The sequence below is a fragment of the Pteropus alecto genome, unplaced genomic scaffold (genome assembly GCF_000325575.1).
Source record: "Pteropus alecto unplaced genomic scaffold, ASM32557v1 scaffold164, whole genome shotgun sequence".
Taxonomy (NCBI): Eukaryota; Metazoa; Chordata; class Mammalia; order Chiroptera; family Pteropodidae; genus Pteropus; species Pteropus alecto.
The window spans coordinates 19,056,468-19,073,602 of NW_006439568.1; the positions used below are offsets into that span (position 1 = coordinate 19,056,468).

A 17,135-nucleotide genomic window follows, 5' to 3' on the forward strand; every position below is an offset into this window, starting at 1 on the left:
AATTTTAATGCAAACATAAGAGAAGATGAAACATAAACCATAAAAAATTCAACACCTTGAAATATGATGAAGCTGTGGAAAAATGTTATGGAAAATGAATGTTGTTATAAAGTAAATAGAGTATTTTTACAATTTTAGGCATTAAGCATGATGTACTTGATGCATAAGATTATATTTACAAATTTTTTTTGATACGTACTCTGAAAGTACACAGGAGAGAAAATGCTCACTACAAATAGAATACAGTAAGATAATCTAATCAACAGTTTCCTTTTTTCATTTTTATTATATAAACATTATAGCTATACTAATGAAATTCTACATTAATTATTTCCTACAAACTACTGCCCCAACAAATAAAACTTCTAACTGACCTTTATTTCTTTCTAGTTCTATATGCACATGTCATTTTAACATAGCAGATTTAACATTCAATTGAGTTTCTAAAAAGTTTACATTATATCTTGGACAATTTTTCTTATTACCATAGTTTCCATAATTATCAAAATTTCAAATAAATATCTGTGGTATGGTGATTGTTTAGCAACCAGTTTTCGGTAGGGGAGCGTGAAACAGGCACTGTTTTGTAACATTTGCCTATTTTCATGGTATAAATATTTCCACTCAAGCCAGTTTTGAGCTACCAACACTATCTCATTGAATGTGGACTTGGGAAGCAATGCACACCATAGGTTCTCAGACCCCGATGCTATCCAGTTTCAGCACACTATTTTTTAACATCTGAGATGTTTTCAGTTTTGTAACCTTTACAATGAATATCTTCGGCAGGCACAATTGGTTGTCTACCCAACAGCCATTTCCTATCTCCTTAGAATTGTGAACTCTAAGACAATCTTTATCATTCTAACTCCATTGCCAGTGAATAGTTAAGAGCTGGCATGAAAAGTAATTACAGCAAAAAGAAAAAAAAAAGTTTACAGAGGAGGCTTCTATTCTTCTATTCTAGAAAATTTTCCCTCGATTTCAAATCAGATCAAGTAAAGGACGCTTCGAATTGTTATATCCCTCTTGAAAGGGGACAATTATCAGAACGAAATCTTAGTGGATGTGTTGTGTATTACCCACATGAACCCTTAAGAACTGTGCTCATTCCTCAAGCTGCCCCAAATGTTGCATCCTCACTGCTTATAGCTGAGTTCTTCACCCAAGAAATGTACTCAGGTCAAGAGTTTCCTTAACCAAAGTTATGCTCCCTACCCAGGGGACAGCCATATCCAGCCCTCCTGTCTCACTGCCTCAATTAGGACATCTCTGAATATACAGCTGAGATTCTGTGGGCTTAGTGAATGCACCTGTTCACAATTTAACTTCTTCCAGTCGTCCTGCCCTTATACTCTTTAGAAGTGTTGTTAGCAAGTTATTAAGTTGTTTGAGTGGTAATTACAGCAGTCTCCAAATTGATAAATTTGGTATTTGTAAAAACTAACATTCTTTATAAAAAAAACAAAACAAACAAACAAACAAAAAAACCTAACATTTTTTGGCCTGCGGGATTAAGAACTACCATAACGTGGAAAAGTCAAGGGAAAGGCTCTGAAGATGCCCTCCCCACAGGCAAAGCATAAATAAAAACTAAGGATATAAAAATGATGGTCCACATAATAACCCCATTTTAATTCACCAGTCTAGCCTCTAAAAAAGACAGAAAATGACAGTGGGCTACTATAAATTCATCTGACTAGCAGCCCTACTTGAAGTTGCTATGGCAATGGGGTATGCTTCCTAGAGACAATTAATATGGACTCAAGTATATGATATACAGCCACTGAACTGGCAAATATATTTTTTTCCATCTCTATTAAGGACTAGAATCATTCTTATACACCTAAGATGAACAAGAGTACATACTGACTGTCTTCCCCTGGATTATGATAACTCGCATGCCCTCTTTCATAATATAGTCCCAAAAGACCAAGGCCATAGGGAGAGTCTACAGAACATCATCTTGGTTTATTGTGTCAGTGAGAAAGAAGTGGCAATTATACCGGAGGCTTTGTTTAGACACATCTTCTCCAGAGATTAGAAGATAAATCCTACAAAAATTCAGAGACACATACCATCAGAGAAATATTTAGAGAGCTATGCTCATGGGCATGGTAAATCATCCCTACAAGGCAAAGGAAAATTATTACATCTTCATCTACCCAAATGAGAAAGCAGCACAATGCCCAGTAGGCAGCCTCTTGATTCTGAAGGCAACATGTCCCACACTGGGGAGTACTACTCTGACTCATTTACCAAGAATTACAGAGGGTTAGTTTGAAATAGAACCCAGAGTAAGAAGAAAATCTAAATCAAGTTCAGGCTGAACTGCAAGCTGCCAGCCACTTGGTCATATGATGCAACAGACTGTATGGCATTAGAAGCATCAATGCTGGGAAAAGATACCATGTGAAATTTATGGCAAGCCTCAATAGGAGAATCACAATGCACACTCAAGTTTCTGAATCAGGACCATACAATCTGCAGTGGAGAATTATATTACTATTCGAAAAACTGCACCTAGTATGCGCCTAGCATACTGATAAGATAGCATACTGATCAAGATCTGATCATGAGTCATCAAGTAACCAAACAGCCAGAATTGCCCAACATAAGCTAGGGTCTCTTAGGCTTAACAAATTGAAAGGCTGGACAAGCCAAACAATAATCAGCTGTAAGTCAGAAGTTGTGCATCCATGTTTAAACATAAATAGGGCTAGAGGATATAAGTAAATGGCAAATGCAGGTAGCCCAGACATATACATCATCTACTACTATTGCACAAGCATCTCTCCCTCAGCTCACATCTATGGCCACATTCAGGTCATCGTGACTACCTGGCAAAGAGGAGGAAAGTCATTCCTGGTTCAGAGGTAAGTCAGCTCAATATATGTGTACCAGTCAAAAGTAGACTGCTACTACACCACAGTCTACTGAAAGACATCAGTGAGGAAAATTCTCTCAATATACAGGGCTTTAGTATAGAAAAAAAAGTTCCATGGGTAAGAAGTGCCTAAACGGACACATAGGCTTGGGCAAATTGCTTGGCTAATTAGTCAGAGGCCTAGAAGGAAAAAAAAAATTGAAAGATTGTAGAAAAAGATATCTAAAGAAGAGGATTGTTAATAAACCCATGAGAACGAGAAGGAAAAAGGATCTATGTGTCACACATTGAAGTCCTTTTGGTAGCTGGACTCCAAGAATGGTCCCTCAGTGAATTTGTCTCCCAGTGTTTGTGCCCTTTTGTATACCTCTACCTCATATGTAACCAATCGAACATGACAGGAATGATGCTGCGTGACTTCAAAGTTAGCTCAAAGTTAGTGGTGTTTTGAAACTCTATTTTGTGAGAACCGGGACGCCATATAAAAAGTCTTACTAACTAGAAACTGCTTTATTGGAGAGGCTAACTAAATGTAGGTGCCTTGGTTTAGAACCCCAGTTGAGCATTCTTTAAGCCTGCCAAGATGTCAGATAAGCAAGAGAAGGCATCTTGAACCCTCCAGAATGGCCCATTTTACCAGTTAAATTCTACCAATTAACATCAATAACACTATATGAAGAAGAAAAACTGCCCAGCTGAACACTGCCTGAATTCCGGATTCACAAAATCATGATAAAGGGATGGACTTCTGGCTTAGTAGCATGAAGTATCAACTAGTTCTCTTCACAAAAACCAAGTACAAGTCTGGATGAAACTGTCAAAAACAATTTCATAATTGTGTAAATCAAACAAAGTCACATAAAAATTTGAGAAAACCTGCTAAAGTTTCAGATAAAAACAAGAGAAGTCTGTTACCTTCTTTCCCTGGGGTTGCTCCCATAACCTGCTCTGACACAGTACATACAAAAAAAAAGTGGTCTACAGAAAGGATCAATAATTTAAGCAGTGCAGGGATAGCTGAGAAAATCAGCAGCTTTGCTACTTGATTTGGGGTGGTGGTGAAAACCCATGGCTTTCAGCAAGAAGAGGTAAACTCAGTAGGAAACAAGGATAGAAACCAGCAGATTGATAACCTAAGATTGCAGTCCCACATAGGGCGAATGACAGACCAGCCAGAAATTTAACAGGGAGACCTCGGAAATGTGAGACCCACAGAAAAAAGTTAGATAAATTTTCCATACATATAGGGCTGTCTAGGAAACTATATTATGTTCGGGAGAAATCAGGAGAGAGCATGGTAGAAAGTAAAACTCAAGAATGACTTGAGAACTGGCTGACCTTTGAGTGTATCCCCACGCTACACAGAATACTGGCAGAGGGTGGAAGCCTTACAAGCTCAAAATATTTGAGCACAAATATTTGGCTGACAATTAGGTTATGCAGACACAGAAGTGACCCATAGGAAGGCAGAGATATATATTTGAATAAAACAAATTCAGCAGAGGTACCAGTCTACACTTTAAGTTCAGGTAAGATATTAAAAAAGAAAAAGAAAAAGAAAAAAGGAAAAGGAAAAGAAAAGAAAAAATAAAGACAAGACAATTCTCAGGAAAATAAATAAGAAACCAGAGATATTACAATATATCATCTAAAACGTCTGGTTTTCAACCAAGAAACTATGAGACATGCAAAGAAAGATGAAAATGTGACCCATAACCAGGACAAAAGTCAGTCTCAGAAACTTGTCTAGTAAACCTAGATGTTGGATTTAGTAGCTATTATACAATTTTTAAAGCAGTTATTATAAATATGTTCAAAAAATGAAGAAAACCATGTCAAAGAACTATAGAAAAAGATGATGACAATGACAATAACCTGAGACTCTCAATAGAGAAATAACTGTAAACAAAGAAATGACAATTCTAGAGTTGAAAAATACAATAGCCAAAATATTCACTACATGGATTCAACAGCAAATTTGACATGGAAGATGAAACAATTAGTGTACTCTAACAGAGAGCAATAGAAATCATCCACTTGGAAGAACAGAGAGAAAAAAATACAGGAAAGAAAATGAAAAGAACCTCAGAGACATGAGAGAAAATATCAAGTACATGAACAGATAAGTAATGGGAGAAAAAGTAGTTAAAGAAATAATGGCTGCAAACTTCCCAAATTAGGGAAAAAACATTAATCTACAGATCAAAGAAACTCAATAATCCCTAAATTAGATATGTACAAGAGACCTAAACCTAGATATATAATAGTCGAGCTTTTGAAATCCAAAGACAATGAGAATATATTGAGAAAAGCAAAAGATAAGACTTATCTCTAAAAAAAAAAAAAAAAAAATGGAATGTCATATACAAAGTGCTGAAAGAGGAAAAAAAAACCTGTCAACCAAAAATTCTATATCCAAAGACATTATCCTCTGAAAATAAAGGTGAAGTAAAAAAATTTGCCAGATTAAAACAAAACAAAACAAAACTAAGACATGTCTTTTACGCCACAAGATCCAAGTACTTAGCTTAGTGGCTAGAACTGGCTCCTTAAATTTGCAGAATCAAATAAACAAAAAGGTATCATTAGGGGTGGCTCCATAGTGTAGTGGTTAGCACATCTGCTTTGCACATAGAAGGTCCTGGGTTCACGCCCCAGGTGAAGCCATGGACTATACACCAGGTGCACCAGGCCCCCTGAGTACGCCGGGGGTGCCAGGCCATGGGGGTGCCAGGCCCCGGTTGCACACCCGGAACGTGATCCAGTTCTTAAGGGGAAATGGCAACATTCGCGGGTCAAGGGTGGAAGTGGGGGGGGCGGGCGTTAAAGAAGGGGAAAACCCAGTATAATTAATTGTCATTTATAACATTATTTCTTCAGGAAAACACATCTAAAGTTCAATTAGAAACATATATTTCCTGTTTCCTCAGTAAAATTTGCAGAGTTGCCCCCTTCTACTATCTCATGAACAGGATGAGATACAAATTCTAGGTTAATCAAACCCTAGGGACCCTTAATTAGAAAGCAAAGGTCAGTAGTCCCATGAGAAATAATTTCTTTCTTTAAAAAATTCCCAACATGTACAGAGCAGGATGTGCTGAGATAAAGAGGCTTCGATCATCCATAAGAATTTACAACTTAATCAGCTGGTTATTTCAACACGCTATACATGTGTGCACAGACACCCACGCACCCACACTTTTGAATACGTATACTCTTTTGTAAAATATAATTACTTCTAAAATGAATTTGGTTTGAAGAGACTGCAAGTTATTCCATTCATACTTAGGTATTCTTAACCCAGAATTTTAACATCCTTTTATTCCCTTCTAGTTAATTTCTGTTTTTGATGTCCTTCATCTCACACTTAGTGTAACTTGGTTTTATTGTCTTGGTCATTCATTAAAGTTCACAATTTTCATAGATCCTACTATTTTATTTAATATTCCATTCCACAAATTAATTAATATAACCTATGCTTGAACTTTACTATGTCAGGCTCACTTTATTTGCTCCTGAAAGGGTTCTTAACCAAGCTAAGCCCTACAAAAAGAGGCAAATAGGCAGTTCCAGGGACAATGGAGTTATGGATGGCGATAATTTGAGCTGCCCTTCTGCTTTGAAACACATCTCCCCACATCCCCAATATTTCCTCAAAAAGTTCTTCTCATAGATACATACTAGAAAGGAAAACAGAGTGCTTCTAGCATAAGCTAAAAAAAAAAGTGAAGCCCGTTCCATGTATAGTTTTCTTGGACGAGTCAGCTAGCATAAACGCAGTCAAGTTTACAGCACAAGTTCTTACCTGTGATACACAAAGTTGCAATTCTAGGGTGATAGAAATGCCTTTGTATTTCATGTTTCATACTCTAGTACTATAGATTATTGATATTTAATATATTTTAGTTGAATGAAATAAAAATAAATCACTTTTTGTTTTTGATGTCCCCCAATGAATCTACAGTATACTTCTTAAAGTTTTAAATTAACCTTATACCCAACTTTTCCATTATTTCACTGGTTTTTTAATTAGAACATAATAGGCTTGTATAGCATTTATAACATCATTAGGGTATTTGTTCTGATGTGCCACTTATCAATTAATAACAATACTTTTCTATCCATTGAACATATTTCATCATCAAAATTTTTAAAGCTATACAAAATATCGATATCTAGGCATCTTCTACTGAATTCTAATTCTACTCAACAGAAACTTCATTCTAAGTTAAAAGTTAACATTTTGTATATTCTAAACTCACTTCAGCATCTGATCTATAATTTAATTTTGTTTTTTAACTTTTCATTCACTAGCTAAGCACCCTTTCAAATATCCCACAAACTGAAATCTATTAAGATTTTTTCTTAATACCTACTTGGTAGTTTTCTTGAGTACTTAGTTTTCCTTTAAAAATAATCCTTTTTCTTTAGGTAAATGCTTAACATAGTGTTTCATCCATGATTAACAAGAAAAGATTTTGCAAAAGGAAAGAATTCCCATCCTAAACATTTTATGTACTGTAATTTATCAGGAAATCAAAAAATTCTCCTTTACTTCTATTTGCAAATCTACCTTCTAGCTATGCACTTTACAAATGAACTTCAGTTAATTTAGTTTCTTAATCTGCTTACATTTATGTTATATAATTTTAAGTCTAAAATCGGTTTCATAATATGTATTTGTGACTTGATTTTTCATCCTTTGAAAACTATCCTGTTTTTAGAAAAGACATCATGAAATAATTTCATAGTGCTGCCTAATATAGCAACAGAGTAATTACTTATATCCATGTAAATTTTATGCAATTAAGTTCTTCTTATTCCATAGTGAAACTCTAAGACCATGCTATAATTGGAATAATTATTTAGCATAAAATTATTTTATCAATGGATGGAGTGAATATACAAGAAGGTAATCAATCTTTGATTTTTAAAATTTTTCACTTGAGAAAGTCTCAGTAATAAAATAGCTAATTGAAAAACTTGAAAATATTCTCATTATTACAAGAATTTTTTAGTCTACCTGGTTCAGAATTCCTTACATGTTGAAATGATCTTAAATACCATAAGTCAACATTTTCCTCAAATTCGTATATCGTCTATCATTTCAGTAGCCTATTTTCTTTATAATGTATACGGTATATTAATTACTTAAAAAGGAAGAAAGTTTCCCCTGGAAGACTGGGGCAACTAAAACTCTCCACCATTGATTTTAGTGCTTAAAAAAGATCAAACTGGATATCTTTTGTGCAGTTGCACAAATGGCTGACAACATGACTATGTAATTAAAGTGGAAAAAATACATTGCATTATAATATGAAGATTAAAATATATCAAATTTTAAAAAGTATAGTGTCTACCATACATCAATTAGCCACTAGACATCAACTCCGGACCTTTATCTAGCTCTAGAAGATGATCAGGGAGGCAGGGAACACTAGTATTATGTGAGTCACAAAATTCTAATATAAGAGAGAAGCTTTAAAATATTTTTGGCCATGATCTACAGGAATAAATATTTTGTATTGTGAGCCTATAGAGTATACACACAACACTAAAAAAATGTTTTACAGTAATTACCCTTACTTGGTACACTTCACTCTGATGTTTTCTATTCTATCCTATTCTAGTTTCCCTCTTTTTTATAATACTGAGTATGACTTACAATTGCTTCTGAAAGTGAAGAAGGAAAGAGAATAAGTGAAGGGGTTAGGGACAGAGAGTGGGGAGTGGTGATGGAGGACTTTGCCTCACAAGAGATATTTGGCAATGTCTAGAAATATTTTGGGTTGTCGTAACTGGCAATGAGGAGGCTACTTTCATCTAATAGGTAGGGGCCAAAGGTGCTGCTAAACATCTTAACACAAGACGGTCCCATAAAACACTTATTCAGCTGCAAATGCAAACAGTGCTGAGACTGAGAAACCTGCTCTAGATTATTTAATAAGGAAATCATAGATAAAATTATAAAGCCAATAGTTCTTTTTAAAGCTTATAAAAATATATTTTAAACTTTGGGAGAGATGTCCAACATTTAAACAGAGACACTATGACCTTAGCAATCGAAGACTTATCTCCTTCCATAACATAAAGGTAAAAAAAGAAAAAAATTGTAATTTTCTAACCCAATACAATATATGGGGAACAAATCAATATAGCATGTGAAAAGCAAACTATACCATAATAAGTGAAGAAATTAGTATTACAAAACATACGAATCACACAAATCAGTGATGACCAATGCTGCTCTCTTCTGAAATTCTATAGTACCTATAGTATGATGGGATTATATTGCTATTTATTTTAGACTCTCAATTTCTTGAGAGTAAAAACAATGTCTTATTCATCTCCATATTTTCCTCTAGTTCCAATCTAACAGCTTGCAAAAAATAGGCACTAAACGAGTATTGGCAGAAAAAGGAGTAAATATGTGTCTGGTATTTAGTGAGACATTGGATTACGTGTCAAAATTATATCGGACCAAGTTAAAAAGTATTTTCTTAGCCTGGAAATACAAGCCTAGTTCAGCATGAAGCAGATCCTAGAAGAGGTAAAACCAACACAGGTGAATTTTATTATTTAATGATCAGAAAAGATCCTGATATGTAGTAGAAGCTATAATATGACATATAACATGACATATAAGGGCCTACAAAGAATCCTGCAATGATAATGTTGCCTGGTGCTATTAACACTTTAGATTACTTGATCCAAACCTGCAATGAAAAGGGACAGGAAAGTAAAGACAGTGAGAAAGATGACTCAGTTATAAAACACACTCTTTGGAGTTATTTAGCTAGGGATGACTACTTGTTAAAAGTTGGCTGATTCTCATAAGAATGATGTATCCACATATAAATACACAGGAAAAAATGCCACTAATAAATTTTCTGGAATTATTAGAAAGAATTTTCGAACAATTAATTACCAAGGATGGCTATGTATCACGATGTTAGGTATCTTTAAAAGTAGCTTATTCCCAAATCAGACTAACACTTTTCCCACAAATAATAAAAAATACTATCCTAATGATGAAAAGTCAAGATATGACACAATTTAATCTCTTCCCCATATTATTCCAGTCTCTGAACAGCTACTTCTTCTCATTGAATTAGGACTAATATCCCTCCCTATTAGGGATAATATCAAATAGGAAAAGGTTATTTTATTTAGGTTTCTTCCTCCAGAGATAAATTAAAATACGATTGTCCACTGGAAATAGTGTTGGCAAAAACCATACTCTGTGAAACAAATTAATTGATAGATGAGGAGGCTCATTTCTAAGAATATCTACTAATAGCTCAAGTTAGGGGAAAATACAGATGTGAGTGACCTGTACTTTCTTTCCATATTTGATAAATATTTTAGTTCTGCTAAAGAGTATTGAAAAGATTTTAATTTAGCCCATATATAGCTTTTTTATTTATGTGAGATTTTTATACATGTTTACTTCAAAATCTTGAAACAAAGTATAAGCCCTTAGAAGGATACCACATATAAAAAGCTTTCAAGTATTAGACTGATGCACATCTGGTTTGGAGGTAGTGGAGGTTACATCTTTATGTGGAAAAAGTGAAGGCCATTACTTTAGCAAAGAATAATAAAAGTATATAACAGAGTCTAAATCAAACCACTAAGAATAACAAAACTATCTTTTTCTTATCTTGTAGTATCGGAATACACTCAGGAAGTATCAAAACTGAGCAAACTGAAGATTATTAAATATAGTTAAGAAAGTATAGCATCTGGGAAATATCTATATGCTCTATGATATAATTAAGATCTACAGTTTCTCTTTATAGATCATTATATTTTAGTAAATACAATTTTCTTATTATTTGTAACTTAAGTGCAACTTGTATGAAATGAAGCTAACTTGACTTTTTCCCCCACTGTTAGCTGCATTTTCCCCAAGCCCATTTGTTGAATAATAATTTATCTCTACCCCTTGGTTTGTGGTCATTTCTGTTTTTGTCCTTTGTTCGTTTCTACATGTCACTTTGGGAAAGAATTATTTTGAGCTGAAAGCAACTGAGATGATGCAGATACAAGAAAATTTCTGCCCTCCTTGTTTGCCTAAAAGCTGGACATACATTGGCAAAGGTGACCCCTCCCCTCTCTATCAGGATGGACAGAAGTTAACCACTGGAGAGAACTCTGGACTCTTATAAGCACCAAAGGAACATATGTAACAAACCATGCTAAAACTAGCCCTTTTCTTCCATTAGTTTCCACAATCCGTCACCCCTAGAAGCTCAGAGACCTTTTCCTTTGTCTTGTCGTCTCTCTAAAAATATATTGTTCTTTTGTTAAGATGCTATGCCCAAATTCTAACCATCCCTGTGAGTTTCTTACAGCTGAGTGCTCCCATATGTATGCACAATGTACATAATAAGAAATTTGTTTTTCCCTTGTTAATCTTTCTTTTGTCAAATTTACAGGGCCCCAGCCAATGAACCTAAGACACGTCAAAGAAAAAAAGAGTTAAAGTTTTCCTCCTCTATATCTTCTAGATTAACTTTAGATTTAGAAATCGGATGAACCAATTGGGATTATGACTACGTTATTAACTCTGAGATGATTTAAAAGGAACACATATCCTTATGGTATTTAGCCTTCCCAATTCGGAACATGAAATGAATCTCTACTCACAATTTCCTCTGTGTTACTCAGGAGAGTTTTGTAGCTTTCTTCACGTAGGCCTTCCTCATTTTTATTAATTATTTTTAAATCACATTTTCTGGTTTCTGGTTTCTGCTTTTCATTTCTGTTTCCTAACAAATTACTTTTTTATACAGTATAAAATGATCTAATATTAATTTCACTCTAGCTGCCTTCTTGAATTCCTTTACTGATTTCCATTAATTCTTAAGAACAAAAAATCAATTATTCCTCAAATAGTGTCAGAAAATTGAAGGGGGTGTGGTACAAAAGATTTATGTTAGATACTCACCTACCTGGAGTATTTTGGCATACACCAAAAAAATTAAAAAATCACAGAAAGATTAAGAAGTTAAAGTTTAAAAAAATAAATAGTAAAAACATGAGAAAATATAAAGTTAAATATTTAACTGATTTGGGGATGAATAAAGAGTTTCTGAAGATAAAAGGAATCGAAAATATGTCACCAAAGATGCAAAGACTTAGCTATATTAAATTCAGTATTTCCAAATGACCAAAGAAAATTTGTTCATAACATAAAGATAAAAAACATCAAAATGGGAAATATATTTGAAACAGAAGACAGTTAAATGGGTAAAATCATAACCACATGAAAATCAATAAGACAAAAACTAATTAATACCCAATATGAACATAGGCAGAAGAAATAAATGGAATAAATAATTCAGAGAAGATACCAAATACTCGTAAACATATAAAAAATTCAGCTTCACAACCAAATTCAAATTAAAATGACAAAGAGATAGCATTTTTTGTGGTTTATTCAACTGCCAAATTTTGGGGGCATCTGGCCTTGAAAGCTCAAGCATATCTGCTTCATGAAAGTATATGAAAGGAATATGGAGTGTTATAGCATTTTGGGAAAGCAGGTGGGTAATCCAAGTTAAAAGCTTTTAAAAAAATTTAAAAAAAAGCACAAATATGTATTTGTGAAATAATCAAAGATATATGCAAAAAAATTATGTATAAAGATAACCATTATAGTATTATTTATACTAACAATTAGAAGCAACTGCGATGCCCCAAATAAAGAAGTAGTTTGTGGTATATCCTTATGATAGTGCAGCCATTTAAAATGTATTTCTGAAGATCATCTAATGGTTTGAAAAAAGCTAATGATATCAATTCAAAAAACCAGAACACAAAATTACATATAGTATGATATCAATTTTACAAATATGTAAAATATACATGCATAGGAAACGGGGAAGAAAATAGAACAAAATGTTAATGATGGTTATATTTTGGGAAAAATATTAAGGATAGCTTATATTTCATTCTTTATACTTTGAAGAATTTTTCAGCTGCTTTATAGTAAACATATTGTTACTTTTAAAAAAACACAAAAAATCTTATTTTTACAACTATAGTTAATAGGTTTTTTAAATATGCCATCAAGTGGTGCAATAAAATGTTTAGAAACAAAGCGAAAAACAATTTAAAAAATGAACAGACTTACAGAGGAAATTCACTTTTTATAACTTAAAATTTTCTTCACATAACCAACACCATTACAAGACTTTTAAAATAAAATAAATAGAAAAAATAGAAAAAAAAACTTCCAATATGTAACTTTTAAATGTTTACTCAGAAATACAATCTAAAAAGAAAACTCTTATCTAATCAATTACAGAGAATTGTGTGATTAAAATAGAGTAGCTTACCTTTTTCACTGACACTCTCACTTTCAATCTCAACATCCTCACAACTTGTATATTCAGGTGTGGAAGCCAATTCCTCCTCTGAACTGCTCAGTGAAACCTGGCGCATTTTACCACCTTTCTTTGACTTATGAGGCTTCGGTGGTGGAGGTCTCACTGACTCTGACTGGTCAGAACTGAGAGAATCATTCCTTAACATCGTTTCCATTTTTTCCCTTTTTGTTTTCCTCACAGCAGAGCTAGGATCTAAGTGGTGTTGTTTCCTTAGTGAGTCAGTACGTCTCATGTCTTGTCTATCAATGGGTATTGGACTCCTCCGGGGGGTGGGAGGACTATGGTTTGTGGTCCTTTGTGGATAAGAAGTTGGTCCCTGAGCCTCTCGAGTTCTTTCCATTGAATAAGATCGCTGATTTTCCATGGCAGCTCTACGTTCAGATATAGACCTTTGCCTGGATGGTCGTTCCATCCTTAGCATAGAAATCCTGGAATCATCCAGTTCAGCATTTGCCAAAGAAACATCACTATGCCTTCTTTCATGCCGTGCTCTGGACACTTCAGCATGAATACGCATTTGCTCTTCATATGGCTGTGGCTTTACTGGATAACGGGCCAAGTTCGGATCACTTCGATAACGTGACTGGTATTCCTCCTCTCTCCTTTGTCTTTCATATTCATCTCTACTCTCCACATCTTCATCATCTACAATATATTCCTTGGAATGCCTATGACTTCTCCTGTTGGAGTCCCTATAATTCATACGGTCAGACTCTTCATAAAACTGAGGTTCGCGCTGAGACCTCCTATCAGCATAATCTGATGGAGATCTAGGCATTGCACTATCTGAAGTAGCATACTGTGAATATTCCTCTCTTTCTTCTCTTTGGTCGTATCTCCTATTCTGATCTCTGGACACTGATGGACTTCTTTTCCTAAATAACCAAAGAAAGATAATGATGAGAAGAGAAACATTTAAATAATTTTACATTTTATTAATTCACTATTGGATAAACTCAAATAGTTCTTTTGTTCTTTTCTTTCAATTTCATTTTAAATTTATGCCACGACTAAAGTTTTACTTATATTCATTTTATTCAGTTCAAATAGAAAATTTTAAAGGTATTTTTGATGTAGTTATTAAATGTCTGATACATTGTATATGAAATGTACTTATGTCCTAAATTAGATAACCATCATACTCTGTTGCTGCAAAATACTTTATTCTAATTTCCTTGCTTAGCTCAATACATTTCAGATATCTCCGAACTGTTACTCAGAAGCTTAAAAAAATTCCACCTTCTATTCTCTCTATTCCTGACAGCTTGGTATGAAACTTACTTGAAAACATAATGAAGCCAAACTGACTTGGCTCAAGAATTGAATGCTTTCTGACTAAAACTAAGTGATGGCTCTTAAAAATCATTTTTCATTCATCCATCTATGTAGATCATTCCTAGTATTCCTAGTATCTAAATCTTCACCTTATCATTATATCTCTTTATTGCTTAACTTGAGATACGGAACTTAAATAAATACCAGCAATAATGATTTATGCATCATAAAATCTCTAGAAGTTAGAAAGGACTGCTGGTTCTTATTCCATCATCAAGGTTAAGGCAAATTTGATGACACTTCTCTGCACATCTGACACCTCATATTTCCTTACAGTGTCAGAGGAAGATACTGTCTATTGTTTTCAACCTGTCCCTCTAACACTGGTACAGCCTGGCGGACCTCACAATTACACTTAGTATTAATACTCTTTGTCAACAAAATATTCACATTGCTTTCTTCTCTGGCACGAACTCAGATAATGTCAACCACTAGCCATAAGAAGCAATGAAACTGGAATCCTGGAGATGACAGAAAACGTTTAGAATAAATGTTATGAGGATTTTGTCAGAACATATGAACAGGAGATAATAAAATAGTGGAATCAGTTGAATTAAAAGAGGATCAACATTTGACAGCTCAGTTGTGAATTTCTTAGACAATATTTTTTTGGTTGCAAAAGCAAGAGTAGAGAAAGAATACATGTGGAATGATGCATTCCAGCAACATCATCACTGTCCTCTAAAGTCTCCTCTGTGTCCCCAAATCCCTTTTCACCCATATCTGTAATACAGTCTTCCAATGTAGGATTCATTAAGGAAAATAGAAATCACTCTAGATTTTCCAGGTAGGAAGGTTTTTAATTCAGGAATCGGAAGCTACACAACTGTTGAACAAGCTAGAGGAATAAAGGTCAGAGATGTTAATACTGCTGTTCTGCACCTGAAAAATAAAGGCAGGGGTTGTCATTAGTAAGTGGCTGTGAATCTCAAGAGTCTGGGAATTTGCCATCAATTATCTCAGCTGCCTACTGTTAGGGTGGTCAATTAATAGGAGTTTGTCCAGATCCACTAAGACTTTGACTTTTGCCCACCTGCCTGCCAACAATTGCTGCTTGACAATAATGGCTTCTATGTCTCTTCCACCTTTCAGATCTCACAAATGCATCACCAGGTTTGACTCTAACCTGGAACCATAAAGGGAAAGTACTATAGTCAATACCCCCCTAAATGTTTTAAGATTAAGCAAGTGGGTGTGATTTTTTTTTTTTTACATTTACATTCTTACATTTATACATAAATATAAAATATTTAAGGCTTAATTACAAAGCTTTTAGGTTACAAGTGTTACATAAAACCAGACTCCTACAGTTTAAAATATATAATCAAAACAGACCATTAGAAATAATTTTTATGGTGTTAATCTACATAACAACCAAATATGTGTTTATGCATAATTCATTTTACTTTTTGTCATTATTTTTATACAAAAATGACTAAAGAAAAAAACACAGCAATGGTAGCAATGTATCACGAAAAGAACACTAGAGTTGAGGAATATGGGTTTCTTAGTCCTGTTTTAGCCATTAACCAGTTATTTGAACCTATATAGCCATTTATGCTTTGACAGTCTGTGTTTTAAAGTGAGAGACATAGATTATAAATATCAACTCACATATAATTTTAACAAATATCTAATCAATAAGAACTAAATGCTACACACTATAATATAAGCTGGGAATAGAAAAATCAGTAAAAGACCCTTGATTTTAAGATGCTAAATGACTCTAAAATCCTCTTCCATTTCTTAGGGTCTATGATCTTATAATATTCATACCACAACTTCGTCAAGTTAATATGCCAAAATGAAAGCTTAAAGCATAGCAAGAAATAATAAGGATATTCCAGTCATGGTGCCAATTTTGAACATGTTCACATTTATTTAACTGGCTACTTATATTTATTTACTTTACTGAAATACTGAGATAAGAGAGAATTTCTCCAAGGAACTCTAAAGAATCAGTTCCTTCTTAAAATGACCATCTAACCTCCATTAGATGCAGACTTTATGTTAGGAATTCAAATACATTTTGGTATGTTAAAAATGATATAATTTTTGCAATCTATGTTAATAAACATATTTGTCTCTAAGAACATAAGGTATTCATAAACTTAATTTAATATCAAGAAATTGACACTCTTCCAAGAGTAAAATTTTAGTGTTTCTAAGATTTATAGGGTACATAAGAAAATAATTTCTTAAATTTCATTTAGAGATTGTGTAATTTAATTCTAATTTCCATAAAATTCAACATAGGAAATTATATAGCTATATATGTATATGATTTTTGAAGACATAAAAATGGAAGTAAAATGTGATTTTTTAAATGAAAACAATATTACCACTTCACCATGGACTATTAAGATCAGTTCATCAGCTAAATTTCACTTTTGTGCCTCTGTATTTCCTCAACATAACACTACTCGCCCTATTTACAATCATCTACTTAGTGTCCTGTACTGTCCACCAGACTTTAAATTTCTTAACCGGAAAGGACTGTGTTTAACATACATTTG

At 33.8% G+C, this 17,135-nt stretch overlaps 1 protein-coding gene across 16 annotated transcripts in view; it reads right to left on the bottom strand.

The window, feature by feature from the left end:
- Nucleotides 1-17,135, bottom strand: part of RIMS2 (regulating synaptic membrane exocytosis 2) — a 549,058-nt gene that overhangs the window by 277,696 nt on the left and 254,227 nt on the right. For 15 of the 16 annotated variants that reach the window (XM_015593047.2, XM_015593053.2, XM_025050124.1 and 12 more), the window contains one exon: nucleotides 13,234-14,159. In XM_015593047.2, the coding sequence (XP_015448533.1) occupies nucleotides 13,234-14,159 (926 nt within the window). Of the gene's footprint in view, nucleotides 1-13,233; nucleotides 14,160-17,135 lie in introns of those variants that run through there. The other variant, XM_025050130.1, reaches the window with a different exon arrangement.